This window comes from Electrona antarctica, assembly GCF_951216825.1.
Source record: "Electrona antarctica genome assembly, chromosome: 18".
NCBI lineage: Eukaryota > Metazoa > Chordata > Actinopteri > Myctophiformes > Myctophidae > Electrona > Electrona antarctica.
In genome coordinates this window covers 41,416,438-41,438,021 of record NC_136799.1, presented here as the reverse complement: position 1 = coordinate 41,438,021, position 21,584 = coordinate 41,416,438, and the positions used below count along the sequence as shown (strand labels likewise).

The 21,584-nt window shown below is 42.3% G+C and overlaps 1 protein-coding gene across 2 annotated transcripts in view; it reads left to right on the top strand.

Moving 5' to 3' along the window:
* Window positions 1–21,552, top strand: part of rock2a (rho-associated, coiled-coil containing protein kinase 2a) — an 80,639-nt gene extending 59,087 nt beyond the window's left edge. Inside the window, exons 19-33 of one of the 2 annotated variants that reach the window (XM_079527897.1) lie at window positions 1,170–1,354; window positions 3,075–3,144; window positions 5,178–5,281; window positions 6,167–6,353; window positions 7,925–8,018; window positions 8,956–9,050; window positions 10,809–11,000; window positions 11,874–12,045; window positions 12,636–12,706; window positions 13,286–13,374; window positions 14,155–14,233; window positions 14,805–15,069; window positions 15,461–15,674; window positions 17,560–17,701; window positions 19,781–21,552. In XM_079527897.1, coding sequence (XP_079384023.1) covers window positions 1,170–1,354; window positions 3,075–3,144; window positions 5,178–5,281; window positions 6,167–6,353; window positions 7,925–8,018; window positions 8,956–9,050; window positions 10,809–11,000; window positions 11,874–12,045; window positions 12,636–12,706; window positions 13,286–13,374; window positions 14,155–14,233; window positions 14,805–15,069; window positions 15,461–15,674; window positions 17,560–17,629 — 1,887 coding nt within the window. In that variant the 3' untranslated portion in view covers window positions 17,630–17,701; window positions 19,781–21,552. The remainder of the gene's footprint in view (window positions 1–1,169; window positions 1,355–3,074; window positions 3,145–5,177; window positions 5,282–6,166; window positions 6,354–7,924; window positions 8,019–8,955; window positions 9,051–10,808; window positions 11,001–11,873; window positions 12,046–12,635; window positions 12,707–13,285; window positions 13,375–14,154; window positions 14,234–14,804; window positions 15,070–15,460; window positions 15,675–17,559; window positions 17,702–19,780) is intronic. The other variant, XM_079527898.1, reaches the window with a different exon arrangement.
* Window positions 21,553–21,584: the final 32 nt, after the last annotated feature.

The following is a 21,584-nucleotide window of genomic DNA, read 5'->3' as shown; positions in this document are numbered from 1 at the left end:
CTAAACTTCTTTGCCTTTTTTTTTTTTTACTATTTAGAAAAACATTTTTGAATAGTTAAACTAGCCAATCTACATTGACATGCTGTGAGCTTGTAGACTGGCCATTTTAACTATTCAAAAATGTTTTGCAAAATAGTAAAAAAAAAAGGCGAAGAAGTTTAGGGCTAAGGGGTTTAGTGGTGACGAAAATGGAGCACTAAATGTTTGCCCAGGACCCAAACTACTAGTGATTAGTGAAACTGAAAATAGAACATCTACAAGCGCACAGCGCATCGCAAGCTTGTAGAGCAGCTATTTTCACTACTTCTTAATTATTATTAGTTTTTAGTTTTGGAATTTCTTAAAGGCCCAAACCGCACCAATTTCAAGTTCTTGGTTTCATGGTTTCATGCATCTACATGCAACTACTCGCAACCGTTTGGTTGCAACTTAAGTTGCATGGTGAATCATTGGTGCAGTGGGCCTTAGATTTATTTGTTTGTTTATAAAATGTTTACAATTACAACAATTACTTAAGACAAATCTTTAAAAAATATATATATATTTTTTTAAATGTAGGAATAGAAAATGGGATTTTTACTGAAGTCGTGACGCATAAAAAATTGGTCCATAAGCCACAAATCCCGAGCCACTTTTTGGGAAACAGTGGTCTATTGCAGGGGTTCTCAACCCGTGGGTCGCGACCCCTCGGGGGGTCGCCAAATTATTTTAGGGGGTCCCCAAATTATTTTCAAAAAAATATATATATATATATTTTCACGATTTTTCAAAAATAGCAGACCTACAAGCTCGTAGCGCGCCACTCGGTGGCGCGCTATGAGCTTGTAGATCTGCTATTTTTCAATAGCTAAATTATAACAATGCTTAAAACACCAAAAGGGGTTCCCGCCCAAAATGGGTTAAGGTTATTGTAGCAGTCAATTTATATTGGGGGGCGGGGCGGGGGTCCCGAGACATTGCCAAAGCATTTCCGGGGGTCCCCGGCCAAAAACGTTGAGAACCCCTGGTCTATTGGACCTTTAGTTTAGCCACGCAGGTTGGTAACGGGAGCAAGTTTGAACTTGCAACGGACAACGGACGGCTTTGGGTTTCATTAGCATTGCCCACTTGCTTCTCCCATCTATCCCATCCAATCTCTCTCTCTCTCTCCCCCCACTCCCTCCCTCCAGGTCAAAAACCTGACCCTGAAGATCGAGCAGGAGACTCAGAAGCGCAGCCTGACGCAGAACGACCTGAAGGCCCAGAACCAGCAGCTGAACTCGCTGCGTACGTCGGAGAAGCAGCTGAAGCAGGAGACCAACCACCTGCTGGACATCAAGCGCAGCCTGGAGAAACAGACGCAGGAGCTCCGCAAGTCAGTCCTCGTTCCGTTTGCCACCCGTTTCGATTTTGACAGCACATTTTTTTATTGTAGTTTTGGTCATAGTCTCTTGAATGGTTTTCATTTAGTTCTAGTCACATTTTAGTCACCTGGAATGTTTTAGTGGACTAAATATCATACGATTTTAGTCGACTAAATCTACAGTTGATTTAGTCGACTAAAACGTATTTTGGCAGGCCTTGGTGCCGATCGGTTATTTTCAGCATGCAACCATGTGTAAAATGACTTGTACTGGATCTCTTGTCCACTAGTCCCTTCCTAGCATCTTGTTCTAGTTTTTATTTGTTGACGAAATTGTCAATATGTTTAGTCTTAGTTTTAGTCATCATAGCTTAGTTTTCATTTAGTATCCGTTTAGTCAGTGAAAAAAGGTAGTCGACGAAAAAATTTTTGTCATAGTTTCAGTCGGCGAAATCAACACTTGTCACTTTGTCACCGCATGTGGGCCTGTCACAATTATTACATAACAATCGCCTAATCGCAATTATTTGATATAATCGCAATTATTCTTTTTGCATAATCGTCAATCGTTTCCATGTTGAAAGATGTCCATACATTTTCACAACATTATTTTCAAAATCACACTGTGTGTGTGTGTGTGTGTGTGTGTGTGTGTGTGTGTGTGTGTGTGTGTGTGTGTGTGTGTGTGTGTGTGTGTGTGTGTGTGTGTGTGTGTGTGTGTGTGTGTGTGTGTGTGTGTGTGTGTGTGTGTGTGTGTGTGTGTGTGTGTGTGTGTGTGTCTGTCTGCTCAACAGTGACATTAAAGGTGGCCTTACACTAGCCGATTTCTTTCAATCTGAAATCTAATAGCACCACACACTACAGGATAAACGGAGCGGGGCAGAGCAAATATCAAACATTCTTGATGTTGATCGGGCCGATCCCGATCGCGCTTTGAGTGGTCGGGCACCCCCGAGCGTCAAAAATGCCCGATTATCGGCTAGTGTAAGGCCACCTTTAGGTCACCCAGTGCCAGTATTGCAACTGTTTTTACTCTAAACGGACAAAATTGGGACATACATAGACACACACGGCCAGTTATTGGAGCGGTGCCCACCGCTCAAAAATAGCAGACCTACAAGCTTACAACAGGTCACTTCGTGACATGTTGTAAGCGTGTAGATCAGGGGTGCCCAAAAGGTAGATTGTGATCTACCAGTAGATCGCACAGGCTGTGCAGGTAGACCACATGACATGCCCCTAAAATATATAATTTAAATAATAATAATAATTTTTGGAATCTGCCACTTGAATTAAGGTGACTCACTTGATTGATTTACATCAAAAAGGGCAGCTCGAAACCACAATGCAATATTGTTTTTCCAACGACAGTATTACAAACTTGTACAAAACCAAATTCTACCAATTCCATTTCCACCTCTATTTCCCATTCCAAATGCATTTTTCTAATATGTAACTATATTTTCAGCAATGAGATAATATATATTTTTGGTGCGTACTACTGGGTAGATCTGGTTGAGCTGGTCATTTTGAAAGTAGCTCTCAAGTATAAAAAGTGTGGGCACCCCTGGTGTAGATTATACTATTTCCGCTTTTTGGGAATTGTTTGGATATAAAAAACATAGAAGATATTAAAAACAGCCCAGTGTTTAGAAATGGAGAAGAACACTGATAGAAAGGCTGTAGAAATGCTGTAGAAATGAACTAAATATGTATTTTCCCCCCTCCACAGGGAACGACTAGACTCAGATGGCCAAATGAAGGAACTTCAAGAGCAGCTGGAAGCCGAGCAGTATTTTTCTGTGAGTGTTATTCGCTGCTGTGTTATTGAAACCGCTGTGGTTAAAGAAATGACTCCGTACTTCAAGGCTCATTATGTGCAGACGTTTGTGGGTGTTTGTAGGCCTCAACCAGACAGTATTTATGCTGTCAGTCCACTCTGCATCCGTTTGATGGCGCGCCTCCTTGTTCGCGGAACTCGAGTCGAATTTAAAGTTCATCTTTTTTTCCAATGCGTTTTCTTTTTTTTTTTCCTCCCTCTCGCAACACAATGGATTGCTTAATCCATTGAGACCTGGAACGCATCCATGTCACGTTAGCGTTTAACCACATTAACCATTAACCCATTTTGGGCGGGAACACCTTTTGGTGTTTTAAACATTGTTATAATTTAGCTATTGAAAAATAGCAGATCTACAAGCTCATAGCGCGCCACCGAGTGGCGCGCTATGAACTTGTAGGTCTGCTATTTTTGAAAAATCGTTAAAATGTGCCTCAAATCTTTCCGAAAATTGTCATGATTTAGAAAACTTTTTTTTTTTAAATTTCGACGTCAGGCTTGAATGGGTTAATGGATTGCTGAGTCCATTAAGGATGGACCACTTATATATACATACACCACAATAAAGACATTAGTTATTAATGTAATACATAATGTTTAATCCAGTGGTCTTTATCTGTAATGTCTCATTTAACCCATTTTGACCTGAGATCAGATTCCAAAAATGTCTTCTACATCCTGACAGTTTTCTGAAAAAGCTATGTTTCTATGTCAGTCGTTCTTCGATTTTTCAAAAATAGCAGACCTACAAGCTCGTAGCGCGCCACTCGGTGGCGCGCTATGAGCTTGTAGATCTGCTATTTTCCAATAGCTAAAGCATAACATAATGCGAACACCAAAAGGGGTTCCCGCCTAAAATGGGTTAAACTTCTCGTCTCTGTCGGGTGGAAACCTCACATGTCCAAAGACGAGCTTGGGAATCTGCTACTTTTGATGCTTTTGTGTGACGCTGTAGTATGATCAATTACGTTTTAAGCATTTAAGTTACTGAACGCAAGACATCAGTGAAGTCTATTCATGCTAGATGTTGAAGTTACGATTTGCAGGTGCTTTGCAGACATTGTACAAAACTCAGGTGATAACAGTTGCCAGAAGCCTCTTATTCGTTCTAACCTTTTTGTATTTGTTTGGTAAATGAACACCCTACTTGATCATACTACAGCGTCACACAAAAGTAGCAGATTCACACATGCTGCATTTTGATAGATATCATAATTGAGAATGACCGAAGGGACATGATTCATAAATTACAATCAAAGAGGGAACAAGATATAAGACGTACCAAGCCATCAATCTGTTCATCCACTCTATACCAGCAGCAGCAGTACACCTTATTACACCTTATTACATTGAGGACTATTTGAGGATAAAAAGAAATTCGGTTGTCCTCTCATAGACTGCGTCTGGAAATGGGAAGATGGAGACGCATACCGCCTGAACAGCGTATTTGTCGATGTGAGACTGTTATACAAAACAAACGGCACAAGCGTATACTGTTGTCTCCCCTCACACAAGACATCGGAGTGAAATATGGACATGAGTTTATTGATTTGAGCTCACTCTTTGTGGGCACTAACGGAGGAACTTTGCCTATGCTACCGCAAGGTTGCCGGTTCGATCCCGGGCTCCCCCAGAGTTAGTGTCGAAGTGTCCTTGAGCCCTAATTGCTCCTGATGTGCTGGTTGGTGCCTTGCATGGTTTCCGCCGCCATCGGTGTATTCGACAGGCTCACACCCATTCACGTGTGTGAATGGGTGAATGTAATGCACAATCTATGTAAAGCGCCTTGGATAAAGGCGCTATATAAATGCACCATTTCCCATTTATTTACCATTTTTGGAGCAATAGAGAGCTTCTGTTGTATAAGTAAAGGGATTTTGTGTTGTATTTGATTTGTTGAAGTTTTTATTCATGGGCTTTCGATTATTGTTTGGACCCAATGTTTTAGACATTTGTGCCAAAGTAACTAACTAACTAACTACGTGTGTTTTGCAGACATTGTATAAGACTCAGGTGCGTGAGCTGAAGGAGGAGTGTGATGAGAGGAACAAGCTCTACAAAGACATGCAGCAGTCACTGCAGGATCTGCAGGAGGAGAGGTGGGTTTACTGAGCTCTCAGTCTGCCTCTTTACCCCCATTAAGACTTTAGGTCGGTTAAAAAACAATCTTCTAAATCCTTAGTTTTCTGAGAAAAAAAAAACTATGTTTCTAAGTGGTGTTCAAACTTTTTCATGTCAAGGAACCCAGGATGATAATTATGTACTTGGCGGCCGACCCTTACCTCAAACTATTTTCTTCCAGGGACCCCCAGAAGCAAACATTTGAGTTAAAAAAACGTTTGCTGAGAAAGAATAATATATTCAAAGATTTGCACACATTTTCAAGATTTTTCAAAAAATTGCAGATCTACAAACTTGTAGCGTGGCACTCTGTGCCATGCTATGAGCTTGTTGATCTGCTATTTTTCAACAAAATAATGGTTAAAAGCTAAGCAGATGCGTTCTCAGGTCTTAATGGTTTAAGAGCTGAGGCCGATTCTTCAAATGGCTTCCAAGGCATATGTTTCTATCAGTGATGCTCAAACCTTTTTCATGTCAAGGACCCCCACATTTATAGGTATTTGGCCGCCGACCCCCATCTAAATACTGTGATTTAGTTCCAGGGACCCTCCAGAAGCAAAGAGTAAAAATATTCGCTTTAAAACATGTATATATACAAAGATTTGCACACTTTTTCACGATAAAAAAATGAATAAATGTCAGATCTACAACCTCGTAGCTCAGAATGTGTGTTCCTCAGAGGGTGACCGATAGTGTGACTTCATCAGAGCACTCGTAAATCCAGAAAGCCGTTGGCGTGTAGTACAACTTCGCCTTTACGCGTAGACGTGGCTAAAGGAGGATGCAGCTGGCTGCCACACACACACACACACACACACACACACACACACACTTGAGACAAAAATGTTGTCCTGGGTTTCTAGGGACTCCCTGGCCACCCAGCTGGAGATGACGGTGACCAAGGCGGACTCGGAGCAGCTGGCGCGCTCCATCGCCGAGGAGCAGTACTCGGACCTGGAGAAGGAGAAGATCATGAAGGAGCTGGAGCTCAAGGAGATGATGGCTCGCCACCGCCAGGAGCTTTCCGAGAAGGACATCACCATCAGCTCGGTGAGAGAGAGACAGAGAGAGAGAGGGAGAGAGACAGATAGATGGATAGATACCTTTTATTGATCTTTCACCTCCATGTTCTCCCCAGAATAAGGATGCTTGGGGTTCAAGTGGTTAACAAAAGTGGCATTTTCAGAGTTTTAACCCATCCAGGACTGAGGCCGTTTCTAAATCCTATGTTTTCTGAAAAACTTCAAATTCTAAAATTACAAAACTGTTATGCTGCAACTGTACATAGCCACAAGAACCCCACAAGGGGTTCCCGTTCTGTAGGTTAATACTAAAAACACAAAAAAGGGATCCTGTCCTGCATATTTTGATTATCGCAATAATATAGTTAATCACTTTGGCCACAATTATCATGACATGGAATTTCCCCATCATCCCATCCCCTAATGTCACGTCTTTATTTTCAGCAGGAAAAAGTGCCCTAGTCAGGGATTTTTCTTCATAACGAACATGCGCACACAGTGTGAACACAGCTTGTGGTATATAGTGAAAGGCCTCTCTGTAATATATACAAATAAAATAAAAACAGACGGAGGAAAAAGGCATTTAAAAAGGCACACAGCCTTTCTAATAAAATCTCCACAGACATTCGTGACGCAATTTGGCTCTTTTTGAGTGGCTGTTCGACATTAAATGTTGCATGCCTGTTTTGTGTCTTGTTTGTAATAAATGCTCATGTCACAAGGTTGAATTGAATGAAACGGGTGGATTTGAGCAGCAGTTTCATGACTCCAGGCAGATAAAAAAAAACAGCGCAAGCTGTGGTTTGTGTGGTCGGCGTGTGTGCTGTAGTCATTTCCAGCGTAGATTTATTTTGGTCACAACAGGATGGAGCAAACGCACTGCTCTCACCCTTTTAAAGGTTTTTTTCTTTTCTTTTTAGGTTTTCTGAGCTCAATTGCACACAAAAAACGTGAACTTTTAATGTTCTGTGGTCTGGGGTTTTCTGGCTCTGATTTTCCTGTGGACTGTGATGTAACAGTCCACAGATCCCATATATGACATAACACTTTTCCAGTGGATGTCACTGTTGAGGGATTTTGACTGTTTTCATTGCAGCTCAAAAGCCTTCAAAACACACAGAGAAAACCCCCCAGACCACAGAAAATCCACTAAATGTTCAAAGTTCAGGTTGTGTGAGGTCATGAAACCTAAAGGAAAAAATTTATTATTATTTTATGAAATCAATTCCTGTGTTCTCTAACCGACACACCAGGTTAGGAATTCATGAATTCAAAGTTCAAACTGATACCCAGCGAACAAAATGAAAAATAAAAATCAGCAAATAATGAGACAATCAGAGACAGACGTGTAAAAAAGAAAAGCAGCTAGAAACTAAAATATGTAAAAATGAAATGCTAAGTAGACTTAAAACGATTACAAACCCACATGGAGCAATGGAGAGTGGTCATGGATTTTAACTGCAAACGATGACACTGAAACTCAACTTTAAAATGTGCTGAAGGGCACTCTAGGCACGACAGGAAAAATAAACATCAGGTTTGACGCAGTCCTTTTGTTTAGCGCTCATTGACAGGATTTTCCTTGTTTTCCTGCCACAGCTAGAGGAAGCTAATCGCACCCTGACCAGTGACGTGGCCAACCTGGCCAATGAGAAGGAAGAGCTCAACAACAAACTGAAGGAGACCCTGGAAGGTAACCCCTGCTACACCCTTCTACACTTCAAACTAGGCCTGTCGCAATTAGCACATAATCGTCTAAGCGCAGTTATTTTAGATAATCACTTTTTTTTTTAATATTCGCTAATTGTCACAATTAGGGTTGTCCCAATCCGATCACGTGATTGGAAATCATGGCCGATCACGTCATTTTCAAAGTGTTCGCAATCGGATCGGGAGCAAAAAAACGTGATCGAGACATCCCTAGTATCAATATTATATCCATGTCATGATATTAGACTGGATATTGTCTGTGATTTTGGATATTGTACTATAGTGATATTCTATAAGAATATAAATATCGGATCGGGGAAAAATCGGTATCGGCACATACGTAGTAAGATACTCAAATCAAATCAAATGATCGGAATCGGATCGGAAGCAAAGAAACGTGATCGGGAGTCGGGACATCCCTATAGAAATGTGTAAAGAACGTGAACTGTATACATTTCTTTTTCTCCACTGCTGTGTTCATACTGACTGCCTGCACTAAAACACAGAAAGATCACACACTAAACAAAGCATTTCCACCTTTAAGTATTAAATATGGCCTATTTTGGCAATAGTACATCTTGGATATAAATGTCTTGAGTATCGGTCGTTGTGAGTCATGTCATCTAAGTTATTTGCCATTTCAGATCATGTGCCATTTCTGTTTACAAAGCCCTGAAAGCCAAACAGAAATGTATTTTTTTTTATGTCCCACTGTTCAATGGGCCTTCAAAATAAGGGTCTCTACTAAAAAAACACCCAGCAGTGGTGGAAGAATTGATATGTGCTGGCTAGTCAATGTGTTAATAATTAATATACCCTTTTGTAACTCCAACTGGACCCGTAAACGTATTTGCACACAGCAAGAGTTAAATGAACATAAGTGAAAACAACACAAATGTATAATGTGTGTGTTTGTGCAGACGTGGAGCGGTCCCAGGACTGGGAGCAACAGATCAGCCTCATGAAGGCTACGTTTGAGAAGCAGCTGCAGTCGGAGAGGACACTGAAGACCCAGGTAGGAGTTCAACACAAGGACTTAACCCATTTAGGCCTGACCTCGAAATTAAAAAAAGAATCTTCTAAATCCTCCAGTTTTCTGAAATAAATATTTTCACGATTTTTCAAAAATAGCAGACCTACAAGCTCGTAGCGCGCCGCTATGAGCTTGTAGATAGCAGATCTACCAAAAATGTCTTCTAAATCATGACACTTTTCTGAACAACCTGTGTTGCTATATCAGTGGTGCTCGCACTATTTCACGTCAATATATTTGGTTGCAGACCCCCATCTCAAAATATGTTGTTCCAGAGCCACCCCCCCCCCGCCACCCCCCCCCCCCCCCCCCCCCCCAGAAACAATGATTTGAATTAAAATGTTCGCTGGGGAAGATTTGCACTCGATTTTTCAGAAATAGCAGATCTACAAACTCGTAGTGCGGAGCTCAGTGCCACACTATGAGCTTGTAGATCTGCTATTTTTCAACAGCTAAAGTTAAAAACAATGTTTAAAGAAAGTGGTTAAAAGACATGTCTCTACAAAAGTGTTTTTGGGGTGTTTTCGGCACCACCTGGTGGGCAAAGTAGCAGGTAGGCTGACACATGCACACTAGACATCCTCAATGTTCTATATTTAAATGTAAGTGAAAGTAATGTTCTTTGGTGACATAAAATGTTCTTTGTGGCATGCGCCTGGACCACTAGGCCAGCAGGCGCCCCAGCTCTTTAATATTTTAACCAATCTGTAGCGAGTACCCATTTATCAGCTTCCATTTTATAGTGATATAGTTCCAATTTTGTCTGCTCATTTCTTAGTGCCATCTCTTCCCATTTATCTCTTCCCGTTTATCTTGTATCCTGTGTTATGGCGGTCCTTGAAATTAAAAGTTTGAGAACCACCGCTATTGTAAAGGTTTGCGCATACAGTTGTTAGGTGATAATAACGTCCTACTCACTGCGGTTTTGGGGAAAAACTACGACATGACGTCACTGAGCCGTGGTGATAAGCGACTCACCGCTCTCACCCCAGCACATCTCTCTGTTTTTACTAACCACTGCGGTGGTTGCAAACCAGCTCAGTGGCCTTGTGGTTAGAGTGTCCGCCCTGAGGTCGGGAGGTCGGGGGTTTGAACCCCCGGCCGGGTCATACCAAAGACTGAAAAATGGCACCCAGTGCCTCCCTGCATTCAGCACCAAGGGTTGGTTTGGAGTAAGTCCCTGCGACATACAGGGCGTACTTGTACATAATGTCCAGGGGGTGTACTTACAGAAACAGGAGATAGGCTCCTGCCCTATTAGTCCAGTAATAATGTAATTTGACTAATTGCAACAACAACAAAAACTCGGCTGATTTTGTATCTTCAATATATCCTGAATTACAGAAAAAAAGTTGCCTGGAATTGTCTTGAGGGGAAAGTGTTGAAAATGGCCTGTACAGTATGGCCACCATTGACATCCAATTTAAGGCAAATATTTTCTAAGTTTCCTTTTGCTTTAAGTAGCATGTGACATGTCAAACTAGGGGGTTTTCATGATGCTGAATCCATTCCAAGCATTAGTTTAGCATAAAAAACACTGGGCTAAATGTGGCCATATCCACAAATGTGATGACGGCTATGGCCGCTTTGGGCCTCGTGGCTCTGCAAGGCTTACTTACAACACTGGTTAAGTTATCGCCTAAGAACTGGAGTATGCGTCCCGCTTTATCGTTTAGCAGACGTATAGTCCACATACCAGCTCTGACGGTGTGACAAACCGGTTTCTCCCCTCCCCCGCAGGCCGTCAACAAGCTGGCGGAGATCATGAACCGGAAGGAGGTGCGCGCCGGCGGCAGTCGGCGCGGCAACGACACGGACATGAAGCGCAAGGACAAGGAGAACCGCAAGCTGCAGCTGGAGCTGCGCTCGGAGAAGGAGAAGCTCAACAGCACCATCATCAAGTACCAGCGGGAGATGAACGACGCACAGGCGGTCAGTATCAGTGTTTGTTTTTGGCAGCAAAATTTGATTTTTAGTTTTAGTTATAGTCTTTTGAACAGTTTTCATTTAATTTTAGTCACCCGGAATGTTTTATTGTTAGTCTAGTTTTAGTCGACTAAATGTCATGCGAATTTAGTCGACTAAATGTCAGTCGACTAAATGTCATGCGAATTTAGTCGACTAAATGTCATGCAACTAAATCCACGGTTTATTTAGTCGACTAAAATGTATTTCGGTGGGCCTTGATGCCGTCATAATTGCTGATTTTACACTTGCGCTGCGACGCGTTGTGAGCTTGTAGATCGGCTATTTTCAGCATGCAACCAAGTGTAAAATGACTTCTAGTGGATCTCTTGTCCACTTGTCCCTACTCCCTAACATTTTAGTCTAGTTTTTATTTCTTGACGAAATTGTCGATATATTTAGTCTTAGTTTTAGTCGTCATAGCTTAGTTTTCATTTAGTTTCTATTTAGTTATCGTCAGTGACAAAAGGTAGTCGGCGAACATTTTTCGTCATAGTTTTAGTCGACGAAAACACCACTGGTCAGTATGAACACCACCATCACCACGTTTTTGATTATTCTCATATTGTTTTTCACCACCTGTGCGCAACCTAACACACACAAACACACACGCACATATTAACTGTATATATGATGATTTTGGGTGTGCCAGTACAGTGACAGTACAGTACAGTACAGTACAGTAGAGGGGACCGGCACACGGTAACTCTGTCATTTCTCAACCGCTTCGGACGCGGGGCGGCACGCCGGAACCGTCCCGCCCCCCTCTGCATTATAATGGTGTGTAAAACTAACTAACTAAACTAAGACTCCTGATGCCAACCCTTTCCCGTTTCACAGCAATTGGCAGAAGAGAGCCAGATGCGTATTGAGCTGCAGATGGCCCTGGACAGTAAGGACAGTGAGATAGAGCAGCTCCGACATCTGATGCAGACCCTCAGTGTCCAGTCCATGGACTCCACCAGCATCAGCAGTGGACCCGAGTTCGATTCGGAGGACGCATACACAGTCGGTCAGTGGCGTTATGAAGGATTTGTGTTTGCGCAACTTTTAACCATTAATTAAACCCCATATGGGTTGACCGTTGTTTTCTGTTATCGGGGGCGGAATGTTTTCGCTGAAAATGGCAGGCGTCGTTGAGAGTTTATCGATCTGCTATTTTTTTAAGCTTCAATGAGTTCAATCTATGATTTCTACAACTGGTTGGCTCGCTGTATGCAGAGCAACTCAAAGTCACTTTACAGAGCAGAAAAATAAAAACAATTTTATTCGAAAAATAAACTAGTTAAAAGGTTAAACTAGAAACCAAAGGTAGACAAACAGAAAGTGTGTGTGGGGGGAGGGGGGGGGGATTTAGGTAGGGAAAGCAAGTCTGAAAAGGTGGGTTTTGAGTGTGCTTTTGTGCGTTTCGAAGGTGGGGTGCAGCTCTGATGTGAGTTGGGAGTGAGTTCCACAGGGAAGGGGCGGCCACTGCAAAGTCCCCGCCTCCCCAAGTTCGCTTGTTGGACTTGTGGGGTTCCAGTTGGTTGGCAGTGCTTTTGGTTTGTTTTAATTCCATGATGGCACCACCACTTGTTCTAATCCATCTCCTTTCTCTTCCAGAAACGCGGCTAGAAGGGTGGCTCTCGCTTCCTGTTAGGAATAACACCAAGAAGTTTGGATGGGAGAGAAAGGTGCAGAAGTAGAAATGATTTGACATGCTTTTTGAGCTTTTGTGTAACCCAAGGATTCCCAATCGTTTCAGGCCGTGACCCCCCAAAATCATCATATTTGTTTAAACTGGGGTCCACACCCAGACAATCCCTTGGAATTGTAGGCATTCTTTTCCACAGATAAACATTGTGAAAATGGCAACTACAAGCTCACAATGCCGTGCACTGCGAGGCGTTGTGAGCTTGTAGATCAGCTGTTGTCACACTGTTTGCCCCTTTCATACGTAATATTTGACAATTTGGCCAATTTGGTTTTAAAAAGGTCCTAAACGTCATTATTAGATTGTACCTTTAGAAATGTGCACATGCCCTGTATAGTATACACTTATACTGTATGTTGGCTTGTTTACTGTTGACTGAGAAAACAATGTTGTAATTAACCTAATCATCTGGGTACCCCCACCCCCCAAAATTATTTGATGACCCCAGGGGGGACCCCAGTGCCCACCCCCCAGTTTGGGAACCATGGGTGTAACCCGTGTATGACTGTGGAAACAACATGATTCCCTAACCTCGTCGTCTTCTGTTTTGCCGTGGTAGTACGTGGTCGTGAGCAGCAAGAAGATCCTCTTCTATAACAACGAGCAAGACAAAGAGCAGTCCATTCCCTACATGGTGCTGGACATAGAGTAAGTGCATTCCTCTGCTGCCGTGGGCTGTAGAAAGAACATTGTCATTGCTGTCGGCTGGAAACCGTCAGCAACGAAACCCAATGTTAACTCAGTTGATGCATGTTGATCAGCGTTGTTTTCGTCGACTAAAACTAAGACGAAAAATGACTACCCTGTTTCACTGAAAAACAAAATAACGATTCTATGATGACTAAAACTATGACTAAATATATTGACAATTTCATCAACAAATTAAAAACTAGACTAAAATGTTAGGGAGGGACTAGTGGACAAGAGATCCAGTTTTATGCTAAGTTGCATCCAAAGTGTAAAATCTGCCATTACGATATCAAGGCCTGTCAAAACACATTTTAGTCGACTAAATCAACTGTAGATTTAAGTCGACTAAAATCTTATGACATTTAGTCGACTAAAATTGGACTAACACTAGAACATTTCAGGTGACTAAAATGTGACTAAAACTAAAATCTAAATTTGCTGTCAAAAACAACACAACTGCATGTTGATGATACGCATTTCTTTTAAATGTTTTTTTTTTAATGTTTTTTTTTTTGTGGCTTTCGCCTTTATTTATTTTTTTTTATGGAGGGACAGACAGTAGGCTGACAGGAAATGGGGAGAGAGATGGGGGGGGAAGACATGCAGTAAAGGCTGTCGGGATCGGGAGTCGAACCCGCGGCACACTGCCAGGCTGGATTACCAGCCAAGGTGCCTGGACCACTGAGTCATGGCCCAGGCCACGCATTTCTTACTAAGGAACGTTTCCTTCTTTTCCAGCAAACTCTTCCACGTGAGGCCTGTCACTCAAGGGGATGTGTACCGTGCCGACTCCAAAGAGATTCCCAGGATATTCCAGGTGAATTCTGAACACAACTTCTGTCATTAATCACGATGATGTTTGGAATCTGTTGAGTTTTGAATTAGCACATGGCACAATGCACCTTTTGCCTTTTATGCACCAGCAAAATCGTTTTAAAGTATAAGGTGCCTAGTATGTGCACCAGAACTGCAGAATAATGCATACCGGTAACCTGACAATCTTGATAACTATTGAGGGAAGGATTTTCACCAACTCAGGCTACTGAGTCTGAGTCACGGAAGGGTCCATTTGGGTTTCATTTTACACTCTTGAGAGTTCAATTATTGTTAAATATCTGGCATTACTTAATTTACAAGAAGTCTACACATTTTGATCAACATTTACCTGTTGTCTCTCCTATGGTGCCAACATCAATACAGCATGAAATTGTGGAAAAACTTTATCCAACGATAACAAAATATCCCTTAGTTTTGGGTTTTTGCGAGGCTAAATCTCATCAAATGGTGGTCCGTGGCTCAAATACCGAATAAATAATGGGCCTCGATATGAAAAGGGTTGAAAGCCACCGTTGTTTTTTTCTAAATGTCCCCATTCCAATTCCAACTAGATTCTTTATGCCAACGAGGGCGAGAGTAAGAAGGAGGCCGAGCTGCCCGAGCCACTGCCCATCGGGGAGAAGTCCGGCTACATCTGCCACAAGGGCCATGAATTCATCCCCACCCTCTACCATTTCCCCACCAACTGCGAGGCCTGCACCAAGCCACTGTGGAACATGTTCAAGCCTCCGCCCGCCCTGGAGTGCCGGCGCTGCCACATCAAGTGCCACAAAGACCACATGGACAAGAAGGAGGAGATTGTTGCGCCCTGTCGAGGTACGTCCGTCTTGGTGATTCCGGCTTGCCACTTTCGCCCACAGAGAATTTGTGTTAAAGAATTCTAAATTATTCAACTTCTTTCAAACACCAAAAATAGCAAAACAAGCTCACAGCATGTGCCGCGCTGCGAGCTTGTATATCTGCTTGTATCTTCAAGCAGTATGATTAAAAATAATAATCATAATAATAATAATAATACAAAAAAAAAACATTAAGCAGCTTTCTTCAAAAAAAGATTTAATTCTGTACCAACATACAAAAAAAAATCTATAATAAATTAAAACATGGATTTTTGTGAACCGATTCATAACCGTCCGTGTCCGCCGCATGGCGATTTAACCTAACGTAAATGGATTTAATCTTCCCACCCACCCGTCCGTCCGTGCAGTGTACTACGACGTGTCGACGGCGAAGAACCTGCTGCTGCTGGCCATCTCGCAGGAGGAGCAGCAGAAGTGGGTGGGTCGGCTGGTCAAGAAGATCCCCAAGAAGCCGCCGGCGTCAGAGAACTTCGCCCGCTCCTCGCCGCGCGCCTCCATGAAGGTCCAGCCCAGCCAGTCCATGAGGAGACCCAGTCGACAGCTGCCCCCCAGCAAGAGCAGGTACGCGTACGCTACAGCGCCCTGAGCAGACCGGGTGGGATCCACTCCTTTTGGGGGGGATTTTCTGATACGGTCGTAGAGTGGGGGGATATCGTCAGTGGTGGAAAGTAACTAAGTACTATAATTTTGCTTAAAGTACTGTCGAATTTTGAGGTATTTGTACTTTTCCTTCTGCTCCACTAGAGCCAAAATTTGTACTTTTACTCCACTACAATTTTTAGTTACTAGTTACTTTGGAGATTTTAATTTTGAATAGGAAACATGTACATTAACCACTTCAGCCCTATTATATATATATATTATATATATAAAATGGCAGATCTACAAGCTCACAATGCGTCACGATTTTCAAAAGATTTGTACACATTTGAAAACTTGAAATGGAACATTCTGCATAATGAGGACTTTTACTTTTCGTACTTTAGTAGTTCTACACTGAAGTATTGATACTTTTACTAAAGTAAAACAATTGAGTACTTTTTCCACTGCTGTCGGGCAGAAACCGCCTATCTCCGTATTTTAACTGTTTTTTTTTTTGTTTGTTTTTAAATAAATGAATCGCTACTCTACTCTACTGCAAACTTTTAGTTTCAGTTCCTAGAATTTAAGGCATTCCTTGAGAAGATTTACAAAGACTAAAACTAAGTTTCCCACTATGTACACATTACGGTAAAATAAAATGCATGCGAGCCATCATTAAAATAGCGTTGCGCCAGTAAAAAAATATTGTTGTTCCAGGGACCCCCCCCCCCCCCCCAGAAGAAAAGAGTTGAGTTAAAAACGTTTGCTCTGGAAGAATATATATTCAAAGATTTGCGCCACATTTTCACGATTTTTCAAAAATAGCAGACCTACAAGCTCGTAGCGCGGCGAGCTTGTAGATCTGCCATTTTATCAACAGCTAAAGTATAACATAATGCTTACGACACCAAAAGGGGTTCCCCGTCCAGAATGCGTTAAACGCATCAGTTCAAGTTAGGTTCAGATGAAAGTGTTTCATTGTCACTCTGCTTGGCCATCTAAGATAATCTCCCTTTCCAGATTACTGGACTTTGGTCTTCAGGACTGGCACTGGGCACTGGATGATATCGATGACGATTGTTCCTCTATTCATTTCTGACCAGCCGACTGGGTAAAACTGTGTGCGGTGTGTGCGGTGCAGTGCAGTGAATTTCATATTTGAACTGCAAGCTCTGGACATGTTGAGGGTTTTGATCACAACGCAGGAATACCAAGTGCACTGATTTTTAAGGGGCGACAGCCCCTTTTCTATAAACAGCGTTTGTCCCTGTGTGAAAATGACCTGTGTTGTAACAGACGCTCGACTTTTCTTTCACCCGCAGAAGACATTTTGTGGCCACGATCGTCGGTTCTTTGGTTGTGGGCCATAATTGAATAAAGCTTGTTTTGACCAGGGGCGCGATGAAGATAATTTCATTTACAGTCATCAATTATTTAGTATTTTGAATGCTTCAGCTGATGTTGCACTACTGATTTGGAAAACACAGGACATTACTGTACTATGTATTGTATTATTACTAACTTGTAGCTGCACTTTAACAATTATTAATGGATTTATTTTTATTTTTTTTTATTCTTAGATCAGTGGTTCTCAAACCCCTCCCCCATAACACTGAGTGTACAAATGTGTCTCTCCATTTGGAACCCCCTCAAGGAACACTGAGGTCCCTGGACCCCACTTTGAGAACCACTGTCTTAGATTATATATTTTTTAAATTACACACTGGTATCGGATCGGTACTCGGTATCGACCGATACGCAAGTTATGGGTATCGGAATCGTTATCGGGGAGGAAAACGACGTATCGGTACCGCTCTATTTCTAAGTAAAGTACAACCATTGTGACCTTTCCCCCTGACCTCAGCCCCCGCAGGTCAAGCGGTACCAAGACGAGGCGAGAGGAGCCCAACAATGGATACTGGCACAAATCGTGACAGTTGTCACAGTTTGGGTGCTTTATACTTTTGCACCAGGCGTTTTCTCGATTCACGACTGAATTCATGAATGTATGTAGTGTTTTAGTGGCTCTTTAATGGCTCTTTTTTTCCCCCAATAACCTGATGAACACAATCCTGATTGGGTGGTTTGTGAAGGTGCTGCGGGTGTAATGAGGAGTCTGTAATGCTACAGGTGGTGTAATGAGGAGTCTGTAATGCTACAGGTGGTGTAATGAGGAGTCTGTAATGCTACAGGTGGTGTAATGAGGAGTCTGTAATGCTACAGGTGGTGTAATGAGGAGTCTGTAATGCTACAGGCGGTGTAATGAGGAGTCTGTAATGCTACAGGCGGTGTAATGAGGAGTCTGTAAAGCTACAGGTGGTGTAATGAGGAGTCTGTAATGCTACAGGTGGTGTAATGAGGAGTCTGTAATGCTACAGGCGGTGTAATGAGGAGTCTGTAATTCTACAGGTGGTGTAATGAGGAGTCTGTAATGCTACAGGTGGTGTAATGAGGAGTCTGTAATGCTACAGGTGGTGTAATGAGGAGGCTAATGCTACAGGTGGTGTAATGAGGAGTCTGTAATGCTACAGGCGGTGTAATGAGGAGTCTGTAATGCTACAGGTGGTGTAATGAGGAGTCTGTAAAGCTACAGGTGGTGTAATGAGGAGTCTGTAACGCTACAGGTGGTGTAATGAGGAGTCTGTAACGCTACAGGTGGTGTAATGAGGAGTCTGTAACGCTACAGGTGGTGTAATGAGGAGTCTGTAATGCTACAGGTGGTGTAATGAGGAGTCTGTAACGCTACAGGTGGTGTAATGAGGAGTCTGTAACGCTACAGGTGGTGTAATGAGGAGTCTGTAACGCTACAGGTGGTGTAATGAGGAGTCTGTAACGCTACAGGTGGTGTAATGAGGAGTCTGTAATGCTACAGGTGGTGTAATGAGGAGTCTGTAATGCTACAGGTGGTGTAATGAGGAGTCTGTAATGCTACAGGTGGTGTAATGAGGAGTTTGTAATGCTACAGGTGGTGTAATGAGGAGGCTAATGCTACAGGTGGTGTAATGAGGAGTCTGTAATGCTACAGGTGGTGTAATGAGGAGTCTGTAATGCTACAGGTGGTGTAATGAGGAGTCTGTAATGCTACAGGTGGTGTAATGAGGAGTCTGTAATGCTACAGGTGGTGTAATGAGGAGTCTGTAATGCTACAGGTGGTGTAATGAGGAGTCTGTAATGCTACAGGGTGGCTAGTGGCTACATGTGGCGTGTTGCCCCAATGTTTCCCAAACATTGGGCCAGGACCCATGAGGAAATATTCTTACATAAAAAACTTATAAGGATTTTCAAAAATGTTTTAAATAATAATACAATTAAGAATTTTCATACCGTATATGAAAAAAATCTAAACAAAAATTCAAAACAATGTCATAAATTAATTCAGAAATCAAAGAATATGAATAAAATAATAACACATGGGAAAACTTGGGTCTTGAGCTAAGATGTTTGGGAACCACTCCTAATGCATGCGCTGGTTGATTTATTGATTTATCTTTTTATTAAAGAAAAGTTATTATTCTATTATTCTCACAGTGCCCATATACTCTGCACCCTCCCACCGCATTATATGAATGGGTGTTTAGAAGGGAAGCTGATTTGAGGATCATTGTCTTTATTTGCATCCAGACCAGAAAGATCGTAATAGAATAATACATGTAATTTATTTGTGTGTGCATTTCATGCCTGATGCATTGTGCATAGAAAGTTGATTTTAAGCAAAAAATAATTAACTAAAATATTTGTTTCTGTGCAATGAAATGAAGACAATTCCAATAACTTCTCAACAACTAGTAATTGCCAATGATGTGAACAAATCTTATCAAATTACTTCTGAACAATAATGTCAATCGGTTAGATCAGTGGCTCTCAAAAGTGGGTTCCGGGGACTTTCAGGGTTCCTTGACCCTTACAAGTCTGTAACACTGACCGTATACAAATGTAAGCAAATGGCATACGTTTTGTATACTGTCCGAGTTAAGGGCAGGGGAGAGATTTAAAGATTTGAGAAACACTGCGTTAGATTGTAATTTTCATTTGTGATTGGCGGAAACTAACCTTTGTCTGTATATGTTTCCCCCCCCCCCCTACAGTTAACCTTGCTTTGGGTGTGGCTCAACGTCAGGGTGGTGGGGAGGTGTTTCCTCCTCAGTCAGAGATGGACCATTCAATGCTCCACTTGCACATCATCAGCGCACCAACACTTCACTCCTCCTCCTCCTCAAAAATAAATAAACGGTTCTGTGATGAAGGCTCCCCTCCCCCCACCACACCACACCAACCCCAACCTACTGCTTAACTACTGGACTGGTGGAGTTAAAAGACTGTTGGCTTCGTAAGCCCAGCTGGCGAGGTCCTCTCTGGGGGTCCTTAACCCGAGAAATGTTGTCGGCGTGGGGAGCGACGGTTGGGCAAGCTTGTTCGTAACACGAGAGCACTGTTGCTGAAAAGGCCGTCTGTAACCTGACAAGGTGATGCACTTACCTCAACTTCTCCACCAAGACACTGTTCAGAGAAGGAACCAAAAGACATAACGTCGTAGGCTACTGCTTAACCTACCACCTACGGGACTCCTTGTGGCCAAAAAGAAAAGACTTTTAAAACTTTTACATGATTGTAACCAATCTGAAGGGTCTCATATGACAGGCTATACTTACGGAATAGCAAGTACTCCCAACTTGGGTGGGTACAGCTGAAGGTCAAGTGTAGCCCCTGATAACCTGCAATGTTTCACTTCCAAGCTGTTGCCTTTTTATGCCATGCTGATCATAGATACTTGCCTCACATAACACTACCTTTTTTTTTTGTGAGCGCGCACGTTGTTGAGCCACAGGAACTTGAATAAGGTACTAAAAAAGCTAAGCGAGCTGCGACTTCCAGAAACAAAATCTGCTAGGTCTCCTGAACATCTTTTAAATGCATTCCTCGAGTGCCTCTAATTCTTGATTTCTCTGACTCAACCTTGCACTGCCTCGTTGATTCGAAGTACGATGTAATATTACAGTAGCCCGCTACAGAAGGCTTACCCGACAATTCTTTAATTTGATAATAGAAGCCAGGGCCAGATGTATAACGCCCGGACAACCCTGTAACCTTTACCAAAATTGCAAGATCATTTTATGAGGGAAATGTTTACTGAATGCAAGGGGCGCACCATTTGGTTTTGTTTTTGCTCCTTCTGATCCAAGCCTGGCTCCTTCGTTGTTTGAATGTACATCTGGAGTTGTTTTTTTTTTACCAGAGATGACACACTAGCATTGTATGAAGTGAAATTGTTTTTCTTTGATCCAAATCTACTTGACTGGGGGCTCCGTAAGTTAACTTGCATGTGCTGTTTACCCCCCCACCCGCCCCCATTTGGGCCTCACAGACTTAAGTGCTGTCCACTACTATTCCTGTGGGATATGGGGGTCAAATTTGTATGGGTTAAAAAAAAAGAAGACAAAATGGGGCAAGAAGACTTATGCAATCATGGCCCATAAAAGTGAAGTATTGAACAGCACCATGCGATGGAGGCTTTTGATAGAATGTGTTTGTCGTTATATTTTTGTATTAAAACCGAACTCCTAGTTTGGGCACGTTGTGGTGTGTGTGTGTGCGTGTGTGTGTGTGTGTGTGTGTTTGTGGCTCACATAGCAGGTGGAGAGGAACACTTTGTGTGCCGAGTGTGACCTCTCCATTAACCAAGAAGCATGTTTTATACATATATAAATATACACAGTATATATTTTACATGACATACAGTGCACATTGTATTATTTATACTGCCTTGTCCACTTTGTATTTAAGGGCGCTACATCCAAGATTGCATGTTTGCTACCAAACAGCTCTATGATAACTTTCTTCAATAAAGACATGGATGTGCCTTTTGGTTTGCATTGCTTTGTGAAACCCAAA